Genomic DNA, 25,008 nt, shown 5'->3' with positions numbered 1-25,008 from the left:
GAAACAAGAGGAATCCAAAATAATAAAAGTGGTTTGTGTTACATGACAGATATGAACATGCACATGGGGATGAGAGATAAAAAGTTTGAACTTTAATGAGTTTTCCCTTGAGACACAATATTAGAAAAGATGGACCAGATGATCACTGAGGTTCCCTCCAATCTGATATTCTATGATTATGAAAAATGTCTTCACAGAAAGGGTTGTCAGGCACTGGAACTGGCTGCCCAGGTCAAGTGGTTGAGTCACCTTCCCTGGAGGTAGATGTGGTGTTTAGGGACATGGTTTAGTGCTGGTGATAAATACCTGCTTAACAGTAAAGTATTTGTACAGTATTTGCTGCCGAGTCTGGTTTCTTTGTTTCAGTGGACCTGGCAGTGTGCAGAGTAAACAGCTGGAATTGATCTTAAGGTCTTCACCAATGAAACAATTTTCTGACTCCATAAACGCTGCGTAGGCAATGTGTCTAGAAATTGGGTGCCCTTTGTTCCCGTAAAATGTGTAGCTCCACCTGAAGCCACTCATTAAAATGGCCGCTGCCTACCGTTAGTACCGTTAGACAGTCACCCTTAGTACCCGTCAACCTCTGCTGAAATTTAACTTTTCCCCTGCATTTCCCACGGCAGCTTTGCCACGCAAAGGCTCTGAGGGGATACCGCCAGCCCACGCCCCGCACCCGGTGGCATTCGGACAGGCAGCCGCCTCCGAGGGTCCCACTTCCCTCCCATTCCGCCCTCCTGCGAGGCTCAGGCTTTACAATCCCGGGACATTCTCAGCGGTTTTGACACTTTCCGGACCGCCCCATCGCACCGCCCTAGGACCCAAACCCGCCCCCGCCCCTCCGCGTCCCCTGCTCAGGGACGGTGGTCGCTCCACGCGCACGCGCGGGAGGCGGGGCGGCGCACGCGCCCTCCCACTCCTCCCGCCGGGATTGAGGCCAAGATGGCGGCGCGCAGGCTGTGGGCATGAAGCTGAGGGTAACGGCTTTTCCCCAACACCACCACCCCTTCCCCTTCCCCTTTCCCTCCGCCTCCTTCCCCGCGACGCCTCCTGTCAGCGCAACGTCTCCAACTGCTCCTCCCCTCCGCCCGCCTTTCCCCCCCGCCCTACCCCTCGGCCCCTGCCTTTCGCCTCGCTGCCCCCTCGCAGGCGGCTCTCCCTGCGTCCCCCTGACCCCCAGCACCCCTCCCGAAGTCGCTCGCCGTGTCTGGTTTCCCGCTCTGTCTTCGCTGCTGAGGGAAGCTGCCTGCTCCCCAGATTGGTTCTCCAGCAGTGGCTCTCCTCCACGGGGCTTTTGCTAATACACTGCGGGTAAAAGGGGCAGGAGGGGGGAGGAAAGAGAACGTAGGGAGGTTTTTGTTTTATTTTTAAATTCAGCTCTGAGCCTCAAAGAAAGGCGTTTGACTGCTCGCCTGACGTGCAAAGTATGTGAAATGTGCTGGCCTTTAGCAAGCAATTTTCAGTGCCTTCTCTTAGTAAAGGCCTCCTCTCCTATGCACTTGATGCATCTTTCTGAAGCAGGGCCTCCTTCAACCTTTGTTCCTCCACTTTCACCTTCACACACCTTGCAGAGTTGTACAGTTTGGGTTCGTAATGTGCCCGTTTATTGCCCATAACTGGGACTGGGAGGCTCACCCATCTTCTCCTGGCCTCATGCACACAAACCTGGAAAGGCAGAGCTGCTTAGAGCTACATCTCTCGCATGTACTACCTGTCTTTGCTTCGTGTGACTTTGTGATGATGACATCTTGTGCATGATGGGGTTCTGGGGGCAGGAAAGAGACTACAGATCTCCTCCTCATCTCGGAATTCTCTGTGTCTAAATCAGCTTTTCTCTTATGCTGTGTGATCCAGGCAGTGGCTGCTTTTCCACTCGTATCCTCTCCTCTGACCCTTGCTCGTGTGAGCCTCAGTTCACCCAAGTGTGTCCTTGCAGGTGTGACAGTGGCAGACGGGCTCCTCTTGATCTATGTGCAGGTGTGAGGTCTGGCTTGACTCTTTTCTGTCTCTTCAAAGGATTCACATATTCATACACATTATGTATTCTAAAATACATATTTTGTAAATCAGCAGCGCTCAAAGTGCCCTTTCCTAAGTGTTTTTTTCTGTGGTAAAAATTAAGTAATAAATAATGCATAAAAATAAGCAAAACAGACAGGTACTAAAATTTTCTTGTTACTTTTGAGCTGAGTGAGTAAGTGTTTAGTTATGGAGGAGGAATTAGGTGTCTCCTGAATAAGTCATATGCACCTGCACTTGGAATCCTGAGTTCAGCCCTGAATTTTTTATTATTACAAATGAAAGAGATTGTAGGGATTAGGAACAAACATTTCAAAGCAATGGCATAACTTAGGTTAGTGAAAAAATATTTAAAGCAATCTGCTTGTAAGAGAGAAAAGGTGCCGTTCTGTCGAAGCATAATGAGACAGGCAGTGGGGGCTTGTGTATCCATATGTGATGAATATTGAAAAAGTGGAACTCCCACCAGCTGTACTGGGGACCCAATTTAGGTGGTAGCAGTTATTTCTACTAATAATGTTGCTATCTTACAGGAAATAACTAAATAAAGCTGTTTCTTATACAGAGTTTTTCTGCACAGGTATTTTACTGGTATAATGCTGCAAGAAAAATAATGAACTGACTGAAATAGCTAGCTTGGTACAACAGCATATAGGCCAAAATTTGAAATAAAAAGCCAGCCTTAGAGGGTAGGAAGTAAAATTAGTATCTTATTGAGACTGATCCTGCAGTTGCAGACTGTTTGATCTTTCTCACATCTGAGTAGTTTTATTTTAGAAGCCTTGCTCTAAAGCATACAAGGAGTTCTTTTAATTGGATTTTTACCTGAGAGAGAAATGGATTGCTTTATTTGCTTGACTTGTTAAATTATATCCTGTCTGAATAGTGGAAATTTCTCATGTAGTTTTTGCAGGTAACTTTACTTAGGAGGAAGCCGTTAGCAAAATAATCAATTCAGAAAATCGAGTTGAAATCTACTAATTATAATCATCCTCCCCCATCTCTTTTCAGTGATGAGAAGTTCAGTAGTTTTACAGGATAATTTAATCCTACTTCTTCTTCCTCTTTCATTCTAAATTTTCACTAATCCCCTGTTAGCCATCTTCTGTTGAAGCAACCAAGTTTCTTGAACCTTCAGTTGGTTGATCCTGCTTTTATGGGAGATTGAATGCAGGAATTGTATCTTACTAGAGAAGAAGTCTAACAGAACATCTTTCTTCCATGCAAGCACCACAGTTAGTTCTCTTGGCTATAAAATAAATTATTTGGTAATTCATACACATGGGAATAAAATGCAAGTACCATGGAAAACAGTCAAGTAGTCTAAATCAAGCTGAAATATGTTTCATAACTACCAGATTTTCTGTATTGTCATAACAACCACTGAATTGCCATTTCATATTGTAGACTGAAAAACATATTTTTGTCTTTTTCAGATATAATCTTAAGAATGCAGTCGGTTTGTCAGAGAGTTGGCACCTGTTCCTCATGTTTGAAGAGACAACTAAATGTCTTCCTGGGATTAATTAAGTGGCAGAGAAGACTGGTACCTGGTTATGTCAGAACTATTTACAGTGAGACGGGGAAATGGGAAAAAACCTATAGTCTGGAGACAAGAAAAAAAGTTGAAAAGTGGTGGCTTCCAAGAATTAAGGAACAGTTCTGCAAAATTTCAGAAACTGATGTAAGCATTATGAAAAATTTGGAAATTACATGTTTGATATTCTTGTTTTCTCGGAACGCAATTAACTGAAAATTACTTTGTACAGTTGGCTTATAATGATGATATTTATATTATATTCCAGGGGAATATACTTAAATATTATAGGTGATTATTAAAAACAGCAGATGAAATAGGTGGGAAAATTTTAATTTTAAAATGTTGATGGGAAATAAAAGCAGCAAAGTATGAGCCTGTAAATTTAGAATGTTCAATTCTTTTCTTGTATTTTATACCACATTTAGAAATGAATTATTTAAAGTAGTGGAAAAAAAAATCTGTGTTCGTAATTTTTGTAAGCAATTAATTTTCTAAAGATCTTGTTCCCAATGGTTATGACGGATCTATGACACTATACTCTTTGACTCATTAAAGTCTGTGTAAAGAAGATTATTTTTTAAAGAATATTTTCTGTTTACAGTGTCCTAGGAATAATGAGTAACTTGCAGAAAAAAAGTTTTCCCATGCAATAAAAGATCTTGAAAACAATTGTAATCTCAGTCTCTGGCTCTTTTTACCTTCAGAATTATGCGCAGTCACATAGAACATTTTTGTGCCCCTTCATACTTGTTTGTCCTTTCACAAAATGTATCCCCTCACCACCAACAAAGTGATTCTATCAAAGAGTCAAAGAGAGAAAAGGGGCTTGCTTTTTCTGAGGAAGAAAACTGAGATGAAAGTGGTGCATATGCATAAAGTAGCAAGGAACGCATTCATTTTAGGCTTTTGTCTTTAATATCTGACAATATCTGTATACATATTTACTATATGCATTATACATATGCAAAGTTCTAAATTGTATTTTTAATGATACTTCTATTTTATCCTTGCAGTTGAAGACATTTAATAACATCTCAGGCTAGGAGGAAAATAGTGTATTCACTGTGAAGTATTCAGATTTTTTCTAATTTTGATATTATCAGATAAAAGTGATAAAGAAGTAATACTTGATAAATAGGAAGAGTAAAAGCTGCCCATAATTTTTTATTTGCATTTTTGATGTAAGAAAAATTATGTAGGAACTTGCTGAGCATGTATCAGTAAGTTAAATGGTAAAAAAGTTGTATTAGGAATAATTTAAATGAGAGACATAATGTTTGATTTCTTCATAACTTTTGTTAATTTACTCAAACCTCAATGAAATTTTTACTTTTTTTTCACTATGGAAGATACTGCTTTTTAGGTGTCTGGGTTTGAGCACGTTGTGGAACTGAGCATTTTCATTTCTGTGGACATTAATGTCGGTTACTGCAGTTCAGATGACAAAAAGCTGCTGGCCTTGAGTGAGCCAGATCCATGTTTGTTGTGATTACAAAGTGAAACACAGCTAATCTATCATGTTTTCATTTTTTGGAGGGGGACAGATAGGAGCATATGGATAAATCAGTGAGAGGTGCTGGTCTTGGGAATGGTGATTTGTTAAGCTGCAGTTATGTTAATACATCTTTTGTTGATCAACAAAACAGTCTTCAAGTGCCATATAAGTACCAATATAAATTGATGAGATTGCAGCAAAGTCTGGTAAAACACCTCCATTTATAGCCCAAAAAAATTTGGTCCTAGGAACTTTGTCACTGCTCACTTGTATCAGTTTATAATGTGTGTATGTATTTATTTAAGTGAAGTGCTTATGTGGTTGTAACTTTCTAAAAATTTCTTTCTAGAAATCAAGACCAAAATTTTATGTGCTTTCTATGTTCCCATACCCTTCTGGAAAGCTTCACATGGGCCATGTTCGTGTCTACACCATCAGTGATGCAGTAGCTCGGTTCCAGAAAATGAGAGGGATGCAGGTAAGAAAAGATAAGCAGTAGGGCTGGGTGGTTTTTTTGTGTTTTAATAGCATAACTGGTCAGGAAATCAGTATTTTCCAAAATCCATGAAGGTGAAGGCTTAGTGAGAATATATGCTACAAGTGATAGATAATGACCCGTGGAGCTTTGAATCTTGAAATGTGAGACTTTAAAAACAGGTGATGTTCAGAGCTCACAGTTGATAACAAATAATTAGGAGATGTCTCAAATGATGCAACCTATGCTCTATCATCTATTTGAATCTACTGATGTGTGACACTGTGGATGAAACACATGGACCACACTATTCCTGTAAGAGGACACTGAAGACACTGCTACTACCTAGGTGGAACCATTGCAGAGAAAAAGGTGTAGCTGGCAAGAGGAAACTGAAACACCACAGAAACCTACTCCTTCACTTCTTCTGCTGGCAAAAGATTGATCTCTTTGGAGGGGACTTCTCTGTGCCAGATAGGAAGGAAACCTGGTCTCATGACTGCTGTGAATCAGATGAACAAGTCACATGTCATCTGAGTGTAACTAGGAGGTTCTGTTCTGCAGCTGCTGGCCACTCATTTGTGTATTTCAGCCTTGCTCATACATGCAAAACTCTGTCTATTGAGGGAGCACGTCTACAGAGTAGGCTAAGACTTAACTACTTGCCACATCTGCAAGGAGAAATCACACTTTCCCTTCCACTTTCTTTTGTTTCCTGGTCCACCTCATGTCCACCTTTGCCATCATTTCCACAACACTCCCTTCTCTGTCCAGTAGGTGGAAATTGGATCTGACTGCCTGGTCCCTGCAGGCTACAGGGAGGATCCCAACTGATGTTCTGCAATAAAGACAGGCAAAGGAAAGACAGGTGAAGGAAGTGAAGAAGGCCTCAGAGAATTGTGATCTGAGTGACAACCATTTTAAGGAGGAAGAAGACATTTGGAAAAGTTAGAATGTTAGGAATCCAGGAAACAGTATGAAGGAGGAATAAGGGAAGAGAATAACCAGGTAAGGAATAAAAGGAAAGAAACATCCATAGCCAAGAATCTAAGATGAGACTTGGAAAGGAATTGTCTCTGATGTACAAGAGAAAAGGAACAGTTCAAGAATATAGGACTCAGGCCCTCAAAAGAGTACAAAGATGGAGAAAAAGATGTTTGTTGCTGGTTGTGGTACTAAGTGAATATACTTTCTAAAAGGGCTGCAGAAGTGTGTTTCCTGGATTTATCGCCTGGATCATTATCTTGAAGGTATTGTCACTGAATTACTCAGTGAGCTGCCTTTCCAAGTACTATGTATTTTATGTCAATGATGAACATACTGTGCACTGAGTATGTGCTATTGCTGTACAAAAATGCATTCTCATGCTTTTAAAATTGCAGGAAAAAGAAATAACTACTGTGGATGTTAAATGAGAAGAAACAAAACTATATCTGTTGTAATACTAATCTTTCCTAACTCATCTGAATTACCAGAATGCAGTTATAACTTAAAAAATCGAGTCAGCTGAGCTCTTGAAGGGACTTAGAATTCTTGCTTGATATGAAGACCACTGGAGATGTTATTTCAGAGCATAGCTCATTTCTCATCAATAATAACCATGGAGATATCCACTACATTTCTGTTTAGAGAGATGAAGACATGCTGCTTCTACTAGCTAAAATACCATGAAAATTATTGTCTGCATCTCGTGGGATGCTGTAGGTGTTAGCTTTTGAATACAAGGGAAGTAAGCACCCTTAGTAGAATTGTATGGAGAAAATGAAAAGGTAATATAATTGCAGTGAAATACAAGAGCCACTGTGAAAGCAAGATTCATCTCCATTATTACCTATTTTTTGCAGAAAAGTTTTAGAAGTCTTATGAATTTTTAAAATAACACATTTCAGCTTATTTTTACATTTCATGTAGAAAATTACTTTGAATAGCATTAGAGTGCCTGTAGAATATGCTGGATTTCTATAAATACATATATCTTCTGTTGTGTTAACCACTTTGAACATCTATTTATGACTAAGGGTGGGCAGCCAGAGAATTTAACCTTCATGTGCAATTAAGAGCAGTAAAGACTTTACAAATTATTTTCTGATTATGTCCAACTAAGATCTGCTGTGTCAGTGAAGTACATTAACTTGCTGAAACTTACATTTACCTTAAAAGAACTTTTTCCTTATTAGCCATACTAATTTTTCCATCACTTAGAATTAAAGTCTTTATAATTTATTTTCTTCTTGCAATTTGTGTATCATCCTCTAGATGTTTCTTTTGGCCATTGTCACAGTTCTGCAAATTGTTAAAGTTTTCTTTATTGTGATGATTATGCTAAGCTATGACATGGTTATGTCTTACCATACATTAAATGCTATATAGTCAAGAAAAATATTTTTCCCTGTAGTCAGGGAATTACTAGAATTCTTCAGTACATAAAAGTAAATAATGCTTTAGAATAAAAAAAAATATAAGTATGCATAATTTTAAAGTTATTATATTAATATTTTCTTAAAAAATTTTCTTTCTGAAAATTAATTTTAGTATGGCATGTTTGAAAGTTCAGGGACTGCTAATTTTTCCCAAGCCAAAATTCTAACTAGAAATGAACGCATTTGAGGTATTCAAGGCAAGTGTAGAATAAGATTTTTGAGTAGTAATTGAAAATAATCCTATGTCTACTCATACATATAGAACACACCTTGGTTAACAAGTCAAAAAACTGTGCTAGAAGCAGAACAGGTAGGTTGAAAGTGTTTGTAAGGCAATGAGGAATGATGGGCTGTTATGAAAAATGCAGGCAAAGCCATTCAGACTTAGAGTTCCCAGGGAAAACTTCAAACTGCAATGTGTATTCATTGTCTAATAAACAGTGAGACAAAATACCAGGTTTGTATATATGGTCAATATATACATATATGTGTATATATGTAGGTATATGTCAGTATATGGTGTGTACATAGTTGACTACTACATATGGTTGAGTAAGAGAATAACATATGTTGAATAAGCTGGAGATATTTTTCTTTGAGAATGCCCTAATGAGAAAATAGCAAATTAGCTTCATATTGATACAATCTGAACAGACAAGAATTGTCTTTTTTGTTTGTTTTTTTAGAATACTTAAGTAACCATAAGCTTCAATGACTTTACAAAGGTATTATAGCTTCTTTAGTAATTTGGAACCATTCTTTGGAATGTATTTGTGTAATTTCTTCATACTGCATGTAATTTGAAATTTTAATTGGGAAAGTGTCAAATCATTTGGATGCTGGCTTTTTGTTTCTCTAAAATGAAACGTATTTCATTTTTCTAGCTGGGTAGGATGTGATTTTTTTTCAATTACAATATTCTGGAGAGGTTAATCTTCACTGAAATCTACTGATATTTGCCAGAAACCCTCATTTTAAGTGGGAAAATAAATATTTGTTGCTCTTTTTCTCCCTTGTTTTTGGGAGAAGCACTGCTTCAGCAGAAAGCTGTAGATCATACTGGTGCCTAATGACACTGTAACTGGGCAATCAAACAGCTTAGCTAATAAGCATCAGCCATTTCTGCAATGTTCTCACAGGCTGGTTGTTCATTAAATGGTGTGCAGGGGTGGGATTTCATTCAAGCCTGATATTGCAATAGGCAGTCACTTTTTCAGTCTCCCGTTGAGTGATAAACTTCACCAAGTTTTCAGTAGGAGCTGCAGGAGTGCATGTGTTGCATTACTGAGATAATCACCAGAGGTGTCCAGCCCACTGATTGTGCTGATGGGTGATGAGGTCCCATTTGTTGTAGCTGAAGATGTGGCCAGTGAAGCACTGTCTTGTTCCAAGCAGCCTCAAGTATCTGTAGGCAGTGCATGGGAAACAAACTCGGTCATGCACTCAGATTAGGTTGCTGGGTAAATGATTTGTGGAGTACACCTTTTGTAAGGCAAGTGGAAGATAAGTTTATAGTCTTTGCACGGGAACTGTAAACCATACAGATTACCTAGCACGAATGCAGTGAGTTAGTCTCTTCCAAACATTTATCTTGAAATGCAATTAAAACAATTTTTATGTGCAGAGAGTTCTAGTCACAGGTCTTATTACAAAGATATTTCTTTAAAAATGCTCTGAAAAAGTAATTTTTTTTAATCTATACTTTTGTGTCTACTGTGAAGTTTCTGGTTCTGTTTTTGCTGTAAATTTACATGCATGTTGTGAATTCAAATATAGGATTTTTTAAAGAAGTTAGGAGGTTTCCTATTTATTATTTGAGAGTGCCATTTACAAATCATAGATATTTCTGGTGATTTTCACTGTGGCAGATTTCCAGTCTTCTGCTGCTTGCTGAAGAAGTATTTACCATTGCTTTATCATGCTATCATTATCATGCCTTTGATAAATTTCAAAGTGGGTAATTTGTTCCTCTCAGAGGACTGTGAATATTTCCCTTAACAATCAGTAAACAGAGAGCGATTTAGTTGAATAGTTTCTGTGATATCTTTTTAATAAAATTTTGACTTGTAATTGATATCACAGCAAGGCTGTCATGTGCTAGATATGCAGAAATAATTGAACAATTGAGTGTGGAATTCCTGTACAATAGGGTCAGTTTTCTTAATTTATGCTTAAACTGCTCCTCGTTGGTGGGATTGTAGTATTTTTAGTGATATTTCCACAGTATGTCAAAATGACTTAAAGAGAGTTTTCATTTTACCTGCAACATCTTTTTTAAAATTGGATGTATTTTCATTAATTGTTTTCCCTTTCAACAGTGAATCTTAATAATCTTGAAATTGGAGAAATGAATGGTATTGAAGAAAGACAGGGAAGTTTAATTAAAACTTTATAATCAAATAATCACTGGGATGATTTATTACAGTTCAGTTTTCCAGTCATCATTAGCTGCTATTCTCCACCATTTTTTTGTGTGAGGCTGTTGTGTTCTTTTGCCAGGTTCTTTTCTGTGGTATAAACCAAGTGGAAAGTATTGCAAGTATCTTCTGTGAATTGAATCTTATTTAAATTTCGTTTTCTGGTAGCAAGTACTGGAAGTGTGAATTAGCTCATTCTGTTTCATTTTCAAAGAGAGAGAAAACAAGATATTATTTTCAAGGCAATTATGTTATACAAGAATGTGTGAGATTAAGGAGGCAAGTGACACCTTTATTTTCTATATTTTTTTAGTAGTGTGTGGATGTAGAATGATTTTTCATATTTTATATCTTGTGAGAACAAAAGATAAATGAGAGCATTTTACAAGGAGGGTTATGTTTTGATAGAAATCTGTGTGGGTTGATTATTTTTTAATTTGAAAGTGCCTTAAGAGAATGCAAATATGCAGCATTCTCTTGGCGAAAATCATTGAAATAGTCCTTGCTAGAATGTACACACTAGTCAAAAATTAAATTTTTCAAAAGATCTATTTCCAGATGTGCCTTGTCTCCTTGGGGGTTTTTTTGTTTGGTGGTAGTGGTAATTTTTAGCTGTTCATAACGTTTTTTATCACCTACTGTGCTTAAAAGGCAATTTGAGCAGCATTCAGGTGGAAGTCTTGTATTTTTAATGCTTTGTATCTGTAATATGTCAATTTGCAAATCCAATTTTCAACATGTTTAGCCTAATTATAGGGGGTCAGTGGAAGGAGCAATCTCTCCTTTCCCCTCCTTGGTGCCTGGAACTCGTGAGCATGGATCACCAATTTTTTTTGGTTAGATCCTGTCAGGTTTGTCACAGAGCTACAACTAGAGACAGGAAATGTAGACTTTGATGCATTGGTTCCACTCTGTCAGCAGACTTTTTAATTTTTATTTTTCGTTGTCTTACCAGACATTCCCAGATATAAATATATTTATTTACAGGGATTTTTGACACTGATTCTGCTGTCTTTCTTAAAACTTAGAATGCATCTATCTGGGTATAAGGAAGGTATCTCAGCTCCCTGATCGTAGTTTTGAGACATACCGAGCCCATTACTCTCACATACTGAGAGCAAACAACTTCTTTGTTTCTTTACTAACATTAAGGAAAATTCACTGAATTATCTCTCTTAGTTAAATTGACAGAGACAGAGAAATAAGTATTATGAGATCATTGTCAGATTTGTGTCATATAGTTGTGTTATATAGTGACTGCTGATCTTGCCTACTAATGTCAATGTGATGAGCTGATTGTTAAGACAGTGAGTAGAAAATCCTCTGACAAGAAGAGCTTAAGCCTCCTAAATTAATTAACAGAGGTTCTGTCTTCATCTGCTTCATCCCACAGTCATACTAAAAGCTCTGGCCATCACTAATGACACATTTTTCACCATGCTGTGAAATCGCTCTTGCATCGATGCTTTGAGCTCATTTGAACTCAGCTTTTAGGATCTAAAATGTTTCAAGATGCAGCTGTTTTCCTTTTTAATGATCTGCTCCTGAGAAGGACACACAGTGGGGTTGCTGCCAAGCACTTTGTCCCCCACACACTAGGAATTCACTTCCTTCCAGCTTCAGGTTCCTGTGCAAAACATAGTATGTTGAGTGGCAGAAAATGCCAATCTTTCAAAGCTTATCCTGCCAGATCATGTGAACCTTCTGAGGCTCTTAAGCCCCTTATGTTCAAGACTAACATAGCAGTTTTAACCTTGAAGTTGTTTTAACCCATCTGCTTCATCATGAGGACCAGAAACACAGCTACCTTTGGAGATGGTACTGGCTTCTGCTGTCTTAAAATGGCTGAAACTATAGCCTGCCTTCTTCTAACTCAGATGTATGCAGGCTTTTTCTCTCTACAGGATAAGTTCATGATTTGTTCTTTCTTTCTTCTTGTGGCTAAGAAAAAATGCTGTCTGTACAGAGAAGTGCTGCTTGGAAGAATGGTCACACTAGTGAGCAGAATTGATCCCTTAGTGCCGTAAGGTTTAGAGGCTGCTGTAAGAAGCAATCAAGTCAACATTCAAGAAATTGGATTACTTTTTTTCCTTTTCTTCTGCTTCTCTGCAATGCTGAAAGGAGCAGTCATGTTTTCTGATTGTTAGAGCCTATGACCAATCCATCAAGAATGTACAAGTAGTACCCTTTTGTCTTCAAAATCACTTTCTTGCAATTTTTTCTTTGTATTGAACAGTTGAACTGTCCCTTTATTTTCGTGCCAACTTCTGCCATGTTAGTAGTATATTTTCTTCTCCCTTCCTGTGTCTCTTCAGATTTTTTTATGCCTTTCAGAACTATACAGTTAATCTCAGCCCTATGTTTTGTGGTAGCTAAGTAAAGTTAAGATGTAATGCCAAGTGCTGTGTGGAGACCATGGCATTTTACCTATAGATACATAGCATACATTCCAGCCAGAAGCAGCTGACAAATGCATTTTACAAACGTTTCAAATCCATTCACGGGAGAAGTAAGAGAGACAATAAGCTTGAAATAATTTTCTGAACTACTGTGCGTGTTACATTCATCTCTATAGCAACTACATAAATAGATCTATCCTGGAGATTAATTTAAGGATATTTTTAATGTCTCTTTAAATTCAGGTTTCTGACTGAAACTTGAATTAGTGTGTTTCTTCAGCCCTTTAACTTGAGAAACGCTGTTTGTTGTTAGATCAATATGCCTTTTGAATATGGTAAGTGAATGCACACTATGATATTTTTAATATACATGCTAGAATTGGCAAGATCCATGTGAGCAGATAGCTTCTGCTAGCACTGATGGTACAGTATTAAAATGTCTGCATATTAGTTGTCTGGAGCATCAGTCAGCCCTTTTGGGGAGCCTGTAGCTGGTAGTGAAGCTATTCTTCCCTAATCCTTTTGCTCATGAATGTGAGGAATGAGATTGTGCCTTACTTTTGGCCACCTGTTTATATCCAGGAGATCTTCAGAAGCCAAATTTTAAAAACAATAATCAATAGTATTTTCTTCTGGTCTCACAATGTGTATCAGCTTGTAGTAAAAGAATTCATTTGTAGGGATGCAAATGTAGAGCATTTGTCTAAACACATGGGGTTTAAATAAGAGAATATATGTATTATGCATGAAAAAAAATTGGGTTTATTTCATCATTTTTGTCCAAAGACAGGTGGTCAGCAATTCAATGGTTAAAAAGAGCTGAGCTGGAGAAACTGATATTTTACTGTGTCCTTAAAAAAATTCTATTTATATTTGTTGTTAAGGTTGTTGCAAAGAAGAATAGAAATAATTCAAACCAGTGTCAGAAGTATCTCATGCTTTGTAAACGAACAGATTTTTTTTCATGAAGATAGTGTATGAAATTAATATTTCTGGGATTGCTTTCTTATTGCATGTTTGCTTACGTGCCACTAAATAACAAGTTCTTTGTATTTTTACGGGTAAAAGTTTTTATTTCTTACAACCTGTAAAATGTTACTAAATCATATTTTACTATTGTTAACCTTTGGTAACTTTAACAATAGTTACTTAATCTATAGCACATTTGTAGGTGTATGAAATGGGATTTGTTTTATCAGATATCCAATATGTAAGTGTGTTTAATGACAGCATCTTAAGTACTGACCTTTCTTTCCCTATTTATTAAATGCTTTTTAATACAGATTATTTTTCAAAATAATTTGCATGCTAATAAGAAAGATACATATCGATTTTAACAAAAAATATATATATTTTGTACTAAGCATTTTTCTTTGCCATTACATATTTGTGGTTATAAAATACAATTTTTCAGTCTACAGTCTGTATTTACAAAACATATTTTCATAAAAATTGACAGAAACATTTTTCCCCATCTTGATTTTGTCTGTTGGATTTAAGGTTATCATAGGGTATTTTTCTTCTTTTTTTCTTGAACAAAAAGCAAAAAAGAAGTTAACTACACATCAGACACAGCTGTAAAAACATTGGTTCAATTAGTTTTGCTTGGTTTTTTCTTGTCCTTTAGGATGAGTTTTTGATTCTGTGTACCAGTAGCATCAAATGCTAGTTTTGACTGCCACCCAAATTCACAAAGATTTGATTTTTGTCAATAGGAACTTGGTATTGAAAAAGTGATGAAAATTTATTGTGTAATAACTGGAGCTTCCTCTAATATCACACCCTAGACAGCAGGTTTTCTGCATATTAATCTTTTAAAACAGGCCTACCTGTGGGGGTAATTTTGGGAAGTTCAACTCAGAAAAAACAAATGCTGAAATGCGAAAAATGCTGTACATTACTCTGATGCAAGACACCTCATTATTTAGAGACCTGTATGTGTTGATGATGCCATTCTAGAAAGTAACATTGTGTTTTTCTCTTTTGCTTACAGGTGATTAATCCAATGGGATGGGATGCATTTGGCTTACCAGCAGAAAATGCTGCAGTTGAACATGGACTTCACCCTGCAAGCTGGACACAAAGGTAGTTTCTAATGAATTTAAGTGATGTGACATATATACTATGAATACCTGTGCTGTGGCCCCCATAAACCAATAAAACAGAGGAAAACCAGTGTAGAAGTAGAAGATGGTACAGAAAGAACCAGGGTTACTTGACAGTGTTTTATTGGACTGTGCAAATTATTCAGTTTCAAAAACCAAATGTATAAGGATGATTTTCAAGGTTTTCATCTCAACTGCTTTTAACTTGTAAAAGTGTAGAACATTGAAAGAGTGACATTTCCCAAATTCCCAAATCAGTGAGTAAGAAACAAATCAGAATTTCATCGTGGGAAGTTAAATCTTAGCATAGAATACACAGTTGAAAATTGTGAGCTACATCACTAGATTTACTGTCAGTTTTCAGTACCATGCAAAAGAGGATTTTAGTTTTTTCATTTGAGAATGAGTCTTGGAAAACCATAAGCTGTCATTATAGCTGCTGCTTTCTGTGAAAATTTTGAGCTTTGAACCAGAGAATTGGATGTTGTGTTCCCCTAATATTTAAAATTATTAGCAAGTTATATAAATGAACATTGATTTCTATAAATGGATCAGACATCAGTCAAGTGAAGCTGTTTGTTGGGCTCTGGATGCAGTAATCCATCTGTAGTATCTTTTTGGACTTTGATCCATTTCCTTCTTCGATAATACTGTTTCTTTAAAGTTTTTTGCATGCTCCTGGTCCCAAGTTAAGACAGTTAATACTTCTCAGGCTAGAATGTGATGGCAACTGATTTTATACAGGGAGAATGCATGAGTGCACTAGACTAATTCTGACTTATTTACTCTCATTTTAAAAAAATTCCCCCTTGCGTGGTGTAGAGGAGAATATACATAAGAAACAGTTACCCACAAGATACAAAAGCCTGGTTTTGTTCTTTTGAGAGTCTGAAACACCACTGTGCAGTGTGTTGTAGGCTATCAATTATATTTCAGCACAGATAGTACACTGGTCACAGAATCACACAGGATCACAAAATTACCCTGTTTGGAAAAGACCTTCAAGATCATCGAGTCCAACCATTAACCTAACACTGAAAAGACCTTAACTAGGCCATAACCCTAAGTAAATTTCTCATGGTTTCTGCCTTCCTTCAATAAAACCTGGTGAAGCTCAGCAGTAAATAGAAACTACATACCTGTTTTATCTGAGTGCCTGATTTTAACCTAAATATCTTGATGGAACCTTCATCATATACCTAGGGCTACTGTGATCCTTACCTGCATGGCAAATGAGGCACAAAGTGAAGGTTGTAGTTGTGAGACAAAAAGGGTGACATCAAGTCCTTGTGACTGCAGAAGTGTCAGTGTTTCCCCCTCCTCTCCACTATGTTGTGCATACTCACCATCTGTACTAGCTTTAGCAGTGGTAGTGTTACCATTTTAAGTTAGCACCTGAAATGCAGACAAAGAGACTGTGTTTAGGAAGGAGACATTGCTTTAGAGGATTGTGCCCAGAGTTGGTCACTCAGGGAGCATTTCTCAAATCAAGGGCACTGTTGCTCACAGAACGTCACATATTTATATGCTGAATCTTATATAATCAGTCTGTCTGGCCTTATACATCACATAAAATCTCACCTTACTACTACAGTTGCATAAGGCTAATGTTGCAAACCAAATCTATGCATGTTCAGGGGTCTTGGGTGGTAGTTTGGGCAGATGCCCCCTACTCATTCCTAGGCAAAGTTCACTTCAGGACTCTTCTAATGGTGATGTTCTTGCCTAATGCCAATGCTAGCATTTGGTCACTGCCTGGCTCAAGTCTTCCTGACCATTGTCTTAGATAGAAATTCTTAGTCTGACCTTTTGAATGTCTCCTTTAAGGGATTAAAGCTGCAGAAAAATAGCTGGAAACATAGCTGCAGAAGAATAGCTCAAACATATTTACATAGGGCTTTCTTTAACTGCTTCCCATATCAGTAGGACATCTTATTGAACCAGCTCAGCTTGCTAACTCAGATAAAAGCTGTTCTGCCAGCTGATTGAGTTGAATTGGCTCAACAGAAAAGCAGTGAGTCTGTGGGGCAGAGAGATTGGAACAGCAACGTGCCATATCAGTTCAGCCTGTCTCATTTAAGCTGTATATCTGGGTTGCATTGAAAAGCATGTGGTAGGGTACAGCCTGGGCTGATTATCTTCTGCTGGTTTATGTGCTTTGCTATTTTTCTCTTTTTGTGGAAGGTGCATGTTGTTCTATATTCTTAAAGCAGGTCAGCTAGTAGTTACAAGTACAAAATGTTCTACAACAGCAGAAAATTTTGCTCTGAAATTTCCTTAGTCCTGAAAACAGTGATTGTCTAGTTTTAAGAGCTAAATAATAATATTGCAACGAAACTGGGACAAGTTAGCACATTATCATTGAGACTGTTTATAGTAATAACCAAATAGGAAAACTATTTACATGCTCAATATTTTTGATTATGCTAAGGAAGGGAGTTAGTTCACCATACTGTTTAAATCTGACCATTGAAGTAATCTCTGTCTCCTTTACCCTCTCCCTGTCTGAAATGCTTCTTGTGCCTGCAGCAGGGATGAGTGAATGGAACATGTAACTGTGATGGTGTGATAGCAACCAGATGTGTTTTAGTCATCCATGGAGCAGAGCAAGCCACCCATGTAAAAGGGGGCACACTATAAGCATTTCAACTTACTTGGTTCAGGAGTGAACAAATATATTTCAGAGCATCACCAGTTTCTGAAGAGATGATTTAAAATTATCTCCAACTATTACTTATTGTATTTTAAAAGTTAGGGAAAAAATATAAAACCAATCTAAGGCCCAGTTACTTGTACACAGCAGAGAGTTTGTATAGTGCCTAAAGCTTTGTGAAAATGCACTCAAATTTGAAATTTTATTTTTGGTACAATTTGTTTTGAGTGGGACTTAAATATAAGCAGTACTACTGAAGGTATGGTTCTTCCCAGTGGAAGCTGTGAGTCCATAATAGGATCTGGTATACCTATACTGATACAACCCTGCTGGTTGGCCTCCTCTAGTGTAACTGGGGATCTTGCATTACTCAGTTATTCAGCAGTGCAGGTTTGTTAATCAGATTTAATCAGAATTTAATCTAATTAATCAGAATTAAATGCTTGGTTTCATGACTGTCAGATTAGCCACTGCGTGAGGATAGATCATGCTTTATCTAACATAATGCATTTTAGTAGGAAGTTAGAAGTCCATAAGAAATTTTAAGCCATTTTAAGTATGTAAATGAATTCATGGTGGGTCACTATTTAGTAGCATAGATGTGGGTGTTTCAGTAAACTCTATTAGGACATTTTCAAACTAAAGCTTTGCTTTATATTCTGGTATGTCTTATTTTACATGTTGGATATAACCCACCTGGGGAAAGGTCTAACCCTACAGTTTCTCAGTTGATTTAAGTTTATCTGTGGCTGTGCTGTCACCAGTATAGATGTTCCTTGCCACCTCTCAGGATGTATGTTCCCATCATCTCCTTTCTGTTGGCTCAGCTGTTTTTCTGGCCACAGTATTCCTGTCAGCCTGTCCAACAAAGGGAAGCAAGAAAACTGGTGGTTTGAGGGGGTTAGAGAACTTTTTGTAGGGCGTGTCTACAATCACCAGAGCCAAACCAAAATACAGCCAGACACCATTGCAGAACAGAAGAGGTTTAAGCTGATTGTGGAAGTAAATCCTATTGCACTGTGAACATCTCAGAGTGGCCTTTGGCTCAGCTGCAGTAAAAATGATTGAAAATAATGAAAAATGATGCTTCAGAAATGGTTCCCTCAAACTGCAGTGCCATACTTGCTTTTCAGTGTATGCTCAAATCAAGAGAAGGAAAGTCATTGTCTTGTAGACACAGCCATTGAAATTGAACCAGAATAACCTAGGGACTTCTAAAAGTATTAAAGTGAGTACCTGGCAGTCCATTTAGTTTCACTGTTAGTGAGATGATAGTGTTTAGAGGTTACGTAGAGCTTTTGCTTTCTTAGAACTTCATAAGCACCTGATTTCAAATATGATCTAATGATATAAATATTTCTAAGTTAATAATTTTAGTTTTTTTTATTTTGCAGTAATATTCAACACATGAGAGAACAGTTTGATGCACTGGGTCTGTCTTTTACATGGGAAAGGGTAAGATTTTCTTTTTGAAGAGATACTGTTTTATTGTATGATGGAACATTGGAATTTCACCGTTTTATTTACAACATTACAGAAGTCTATTAAAGTGATCAGTTTAAATTGCTAAATTGTAAAATTACTCTTGTAAAAAGTGAGAAATTGAACGTCTTTCAAGCTTCTCTTACTTTTGACATACTGACATCATCTGATAATCTCAAGGTTCATGAGTTTTGCATTTGGATTCTTCTCTGCTTTTTCAGCTCTTCCAGAAGTAGCAATTTTCTCTGTTAGAAGTTACAGAAAGTTAAAGAAGCTATACTTTATATAGATATTTATAAAGCAACATGCCTTTGTGTTAAGGTATATGTATTTTGAAAGAGTGCTTTTTTCCATGTCTGTGTTTCTATAATATAATAAGAGCTTAAAGGTAGTAACTTGAAATGGTGGTTTGGTTATAGCATTCCAAATTTGAGGCATAAGTCTGCATTTTTGTAAGTGTTCGTATCATGACCGTTTTGGAAAGGAGAAATTTTACTTAAAACAGTAATTCTTGAGAATCAGGCTTCACCTTAAAACTTTACCAACATGATCAGACATAAGCTAATGTCATTTTCAAGATAAAAAAGAAATTAATTTTTGAAGAGATTGCAAGGTTATTGCATTTACCAGTGAAGCAAAGTCAATCACTACCTCTATATTCTCAGCAATAACCATTCCTTATCCCCTTAATATGATTCTGAATAGAGTGATGGAGATGCTAATCTTGGATTTTTATAGCAATATTGTAGATCTGAAAAGGAAAAAGATTAGTTTTCTGGCAGTCTGAGACCTGCCATCTGTTTGCTTTGATCTTGAATGTGAAGTTGTTTATTTGTATGCCATAGAATTAAGAACCATATTTCATTGTGTCATATGTGTGGCAAGATTTTCAGTATAAGGCTTTTTAGTAAGATCTTTGTTTCCTTGATAGCCAAAAAGTTGTTCTGAAAATGAAAGATTTGTTGAGGAAGGTTTACTGCACACATTCTTTATGATTTTTTTATATTTAAAACTGTTTCTATATCAGAGATTTTCTGTATGTGCAATACAGCAATACTTAAGAACAGTGAAATCATACGTGTAGGCTGTATTATGGAGCCCGTCAGAACTGAATGTTGCAGAATACCTTTCAAGAAAATGGAGAAAATTCACTTCTCTCTTTGGACATCTGTTTAACCCTTCCATTCTGAAGAAGAGATGGAGAACTGGCAGTACTGAAAACCATTGCAGGAATTTATATATGAGGGAAAGTAATTTCTCATCTCTGTGCCTGTTCTTTGAGCTTTACTTTCACTCATCCAGTAAACTGTGATTTGGTTAATGAATACTTGTGAAAAGGGGCTTTGATTCTATACAACTAAGTTAATTTAAACAGTTGTGTAATTAAAATAATTTCAAATGCTCTGGGAGCACATAGTTTATGGTTTTTAAAGGCAAGAAGAAAAAAAATGTTCCTTGACTCACAATTAAGGTTGGAGTTTTCATTCTTTAGCTTATTAGTTAAGTTTTATTTTACCTGGAAATCCTGCCTTGGTAACTGGGGTAAGAGTGAACTGAATGGTAACCACTAGAAATACACATTTATTCACTGCAAAAAATGAATGATGCCTGATATATACCTGTGTTACATGGTCTCCAGCTGCAGGGTGTTTGAGCTGGCCCTGAAAGAGCTGCTTTTGGAACAGCTTAAGCTGTGGCAGAGTGAATCTTCCAGGCTGATAAAGCTCGCTTCTCTGCAAGGCTAATGAGGCTGGGCAGAGCTTCTTACTGCCTCAGCTGCACTGCTGCCGGGCCAATTCCAGCATCTCTGCACAGCAATGCACTGTGCTTTGCAGGTACTTAGCTTAGGAGTGAGCTCTTTGAGGTAAGGAATATTTTTTTTTATTATTCTATACTTGTATGGCACTAAATCAGTGGCCTACAAAATACTGTGACAATGCAAACAAACCCACTGGCATTAGTGACTCCTATGAAAAGTGTAAGAAAAACTCTTCTCCTATGGGTTAGTCTAATTAACAAAGACTATTGTACAAAGCAGCAGTTTGCTTTTCATTTATTTCATTGATGGTGCTTAACTGTGCTCCTTTATTGTGCTAGAGCACGGTACCTAGAAAATATATGCTGGAGGAAACCCATTCCCCTGCCTTAGATCCCTATTTTAGGGTGTGGTGAATTGCATTTTTAAAATCCAAACTTTTTATATAAACTATCTCTTTCCTCTATGGCCAGCCTGGAGTACATGCCAAGGTGATGCAAGGGAAACATAAGTAAACTTTACAATTTTACAAATGTTGAAGGGGAAAAAAACGAAATGGGAAAATAATAAAATGCACATTATAAATACATCCTGCATGTAGCTGTGTAGAGGAACTTGACTGCTTATAAAGTCATGTCTGGTATTTGATAAAGTCCTGTCCAGGAATATGAAGACTAGTTGTAGTTTTATTGGTAAAATTATGAACAAACCCCAAGGCACCCGGGATAGTAGAAATTTCCTTCATTTGTCTGGGGTTTTTTCATTGTTCCCTCAGTCTTGCAAAACAAAATGCAAAAGTATTTTTTCATTGTAGCAGTCAAATTGAAATTACTTAACCAGTTAGGCACCACAAATAAGGCATTATTAAAAGTTAATTAGATTATTTCAGGAAGCCAAGTTACAGAGACATGGAAATTATTCTCTTAAACAGAAGATGTAAGCAAACTAAAAATATAATTAAATGCATAAAATAGCTCTGTAAGTACTTTGCTCAAGTAAAAAAATGGTTATATTTTTAAATCACTTTGAAAATGTGATTTTGGGGAGAGACTTAAAAAAGAACATCTATGTTTGTCAGATCTAGGGTTAGAAAGCTGCCATTTGAGGATGAAAGGAGTGTCACTGAGAGACATTAAAAACACCTGGAAAATAAAAAAATGTAGTTATGTTTTGCTTTTAAGATAACAACAATTTGGGCATTCCTGATGATCAGATTTCTCAAAAATATGATCCAGACAGCATGTCACTGCTTGTAAGCATGATCTTCAGGGGAAGTAGGCAAATCATTTTCCAAGATTCATATTGTCTGCAAGGGATGGAGAGTGTACAACGTTTTTTCTTCCTTTTGCTCAGGAGTGCTGCCAGACTGAATGCACATTCCCAATAAGCCATTAGCTCACCACCGTATTATCAATCTGTAACTTTTAGAAGGTAGCTTGTACTGCCAGCATTTTTTAGTCTTTTAAATTCACACATGCAAAGTAACGTTTTGGGGTTTTTTTGCATAATAGTAATGCTCTCCTTCTGCTCTGTACATTAAAGAAAGAGAAAACTCTGGTAGGTGGTGTTTGTGCAGCTATTTTTCTGTTTAGTTTTGAAGTTGTCATTCTTGTGCACTGCCTAAGCATGCATAAAACTGTAACAGGAGATAGAGCAATACCTGTTACATTTTCTTTTTATCCACATATCAGTGATAATCAGTCACTCTACTTGTAATTAAATAAAAATAAAATAAAAAAGGAACATGTTATACAAGGGTGCTTTTTTGCTTTAAAATGCAGGTACTGCATGACGTTTGTAGCTAATAAAGCATGAAACTAAGGGCCTTTGAAATACAAATACTCAAAAGAATTTAGAAATGTAGTTTTGTTAACTCTAAACCTCTGAAAATCAAATAATTATACTTTCAGATGAGGTTGTACATGCCCTTTATTACAAAAATAGGCAAGTAATAGATTAAAAGACTATTTAATCTTCCCACATTGATTTTTAAAAAAATCTGCTCAGAGTTTTTGTCCCTGTCATGTTTTTAATAAGTATCAGTTGCAACATGGCTATCTTCAAAATAGCACAAGGCTATGCTAGAAATAAAATTATTATTATTTTATTATAGGAAATTTATTTTATTATATTTAATTAATTTTCCTGTAAACTAGGAAATTACTTTCCTCTAGTCCAGTTATGTGTGAATTACAAAGTCTGGTGGATCTTACAACAAATAAAACATTTTTTTTTGGCCTGTAGATGTTACTTTTTTTTGTTTTAAAAATAGCCATGAAAGTAGTTTGAAGAGGTAGCACTCTTAAAAAACCAAAACCAAACAAAAAACAGGTTTAGGTTCAGAGCTACATAAAATAAACTTTTAAGAATGGAACAGATTTAGAAGAAATGATGAATTATAAAGGAAGGAATTTGAAAATTAGCTTTTCTTTTATTAATGACCAACATCTTCCAGCCGGTTTGCATGGGGTTTTTTAATTCAGGATTCTTCAATGATAGTTTTGTCATATTTTTGATAGCTGCAGGATTATTTTATCAGATTTTGCTAGTAGTGAACAGCCCTTTAACCTTACCATGAACCAGTTGCTTCCCAAGTCATGCAGCTGTTGAATCTAAATTGTGATGCTGCTATTTAGTCTGAAACTGAGAATTTATTTGCAAAAAGAAAAAGATACTGACCCCCTTAGTAATGCCATTTCTTCGGAACAGATTGCTGAACTGCCATAAAGGGATTAACCAAGGTAGTTTTTGGTAAGGATAGGGATGTTTGTCTTATATTCTGTGGCAATATCTGCTATTTTTAAAAACAGACCAGTTTTAAAGGTGGTGTCTTATAATTGCTTTAATGTTTTGGTTTTTTTTTTAATGAATGTCATTCTTGTAGGCATGAGGAGCAATAAAAGTAGTCGATGATAATGATGCATTTTGGTGACAGTATCAGACATTCCAGCTGGCAAGATGACAAAAGGAAAAGGGGAAATGGTTGGAGGCAAGAAGGAGATGCTGTCCCTACCATTTCATAGTAGATTCTGTAATGCTGAGGTGATGGATTGTCACTAAATCTATTGCATAGCACTGAAGAGCACATGCAGTGAGCAGCTGAGCAACATATTCCATATCTGTAAAAAGTGTTCTCATTTTTAGTATATATTTATCTTTAGAGAAACTATGGTAATACTTTGTTTATATATATTCACTGATCTGCTTTATGAGATGATGTTCTGAATGTACACTGCTATGCCAGTGCTCAATTTATGGAAGGGAAACATAAAATTATGGGTTTTGGCATGGTGGGAAGGCTTTATCATGCTATTTTGCAAACTCATTTATAAACCCTTTTCTGTATTTCTGAGTTAAATCAGTTCTGTTAAAGTGCTGTGAATCTGCCATGCTCCCGAGTTATAAGTAGAAACATAAACATTCATCTTAATTTAAGCATGAGAGCAGCATAATAGAAACTTTGTACCAGACTATTTAATCGAGATCAGGAACTGGCATACATGGAAAATTACTTTTCACCTTAAGTCTTAATGTGTTAAATGGTAGGAAAAGAAAAAAACAAACCAAACCAAACTAAAACCCCATATTTTGAGATTGACAGGGTGATGCTGGCTTGTCATCAGCAGTTCATTTCACTTGGAAGTAATGTAATTTCTCTTTCTTTGTTAACTTCAAGTGTTATTTGAAACCTTCATGGTTATAAAACTAAATGATGAGCTTGACTGACCTTTTGCATTTTCTTCGTTGATAACAGTCTGCTGCATTTCTTCCTGAAATATGTCAATTTACTTGTGCACAAGAGCATGGACGTAAGAATCTGTTCCTCTGCGTTGGCCTGTACCATGTCCAAAACATCTGTTTACACTGAGAAACATCATATCTTTCAGATTCGTTTAACACATACCTTCCTTTTAGGATCAAGAGGATAAATGGTAGTCCATTTTACTATTTTTATTTAACTACTCACTTCACTTGTCTTAGCTGTTTGCTTGTTGCTCACGTAATCTTACACTGTATCAAAAGGGCTCATCTCTCTGGGGTTGAGTTGCTTAGGGGGTTTTTTTGTGTCTCTGATATTACAGTGATGAAGCTATATTGCCTGCAGTGGCATCACACTGGTAGAAGAACTCCCTTGTGTGGAGAAGTAGGGGCAAAAAAAAAAATTAAAAAAAAAATGGATAGGCTTTAGTTGGAGAGATGGAAATCAAGTGTTGGAGAGGTGGAAATCACTTCTATCAAGTGTTTTT

The 25,008-nt window shown here is 36.7% G+C and overlaps 1 protein-coding gene across 4 annotated transcripts in view; it reads left to right on the top strand.

Moving 5' to 3' along the window:
• Positions 1-905: 905 nt before the first annotated feature.
• The window catches only part of LARS2 (leucyl-tRNA synthetase 2, mitochondrial), an 85,823-nt gene continuing 61,720 nt past the window's right edge, over positions 906-25,008 (top strand). For all 4 annotated transcript variants that reach the window (XM_071735860.1, XM_071735863.1, XM_071735862.1 and 1 more), the window contains exons 1-5: positions 906-977; positions 3,456-3,703; positions 5,404-5,532; positions 14,759-14,850; positions 18,918-18,978. In XM_071735860.1, coding sequence (XP_071591961.1) covers positions 3,470-3,703; positions 5,404-5,532; positions 14,759-14,850; positions 18,918-18,978 — 516 coding nt within the window. In that variant the 5' untranslated portion in view covers positions 906-977; positions 3,456-3,469. The remainder of the gene's footprint in view (positions 978-3,455; positions 3,704-5,403; positions 5,533-14,758; positions 14,851-18,917; positions 18,979-25,008) is intronic.

Source organism: Heliangelus exortis, chromosome 2 (genome assembly GCF_036169615.1).
Source record: "Heliangelus exortis chromosome 2, bHelExo1.hap1, whole genome shotgun sequence".
Classification (NCBI taxonomy): domain Eukaryota; kingdom Metazoa; phylum Chordata; class Aves; order Apodiformes; family Trochilidae; genus Heliangelus; species Heliangelus exortis.
This window is presented reverse-complemented; position numbering and strand designations above follow the sequence as displayed.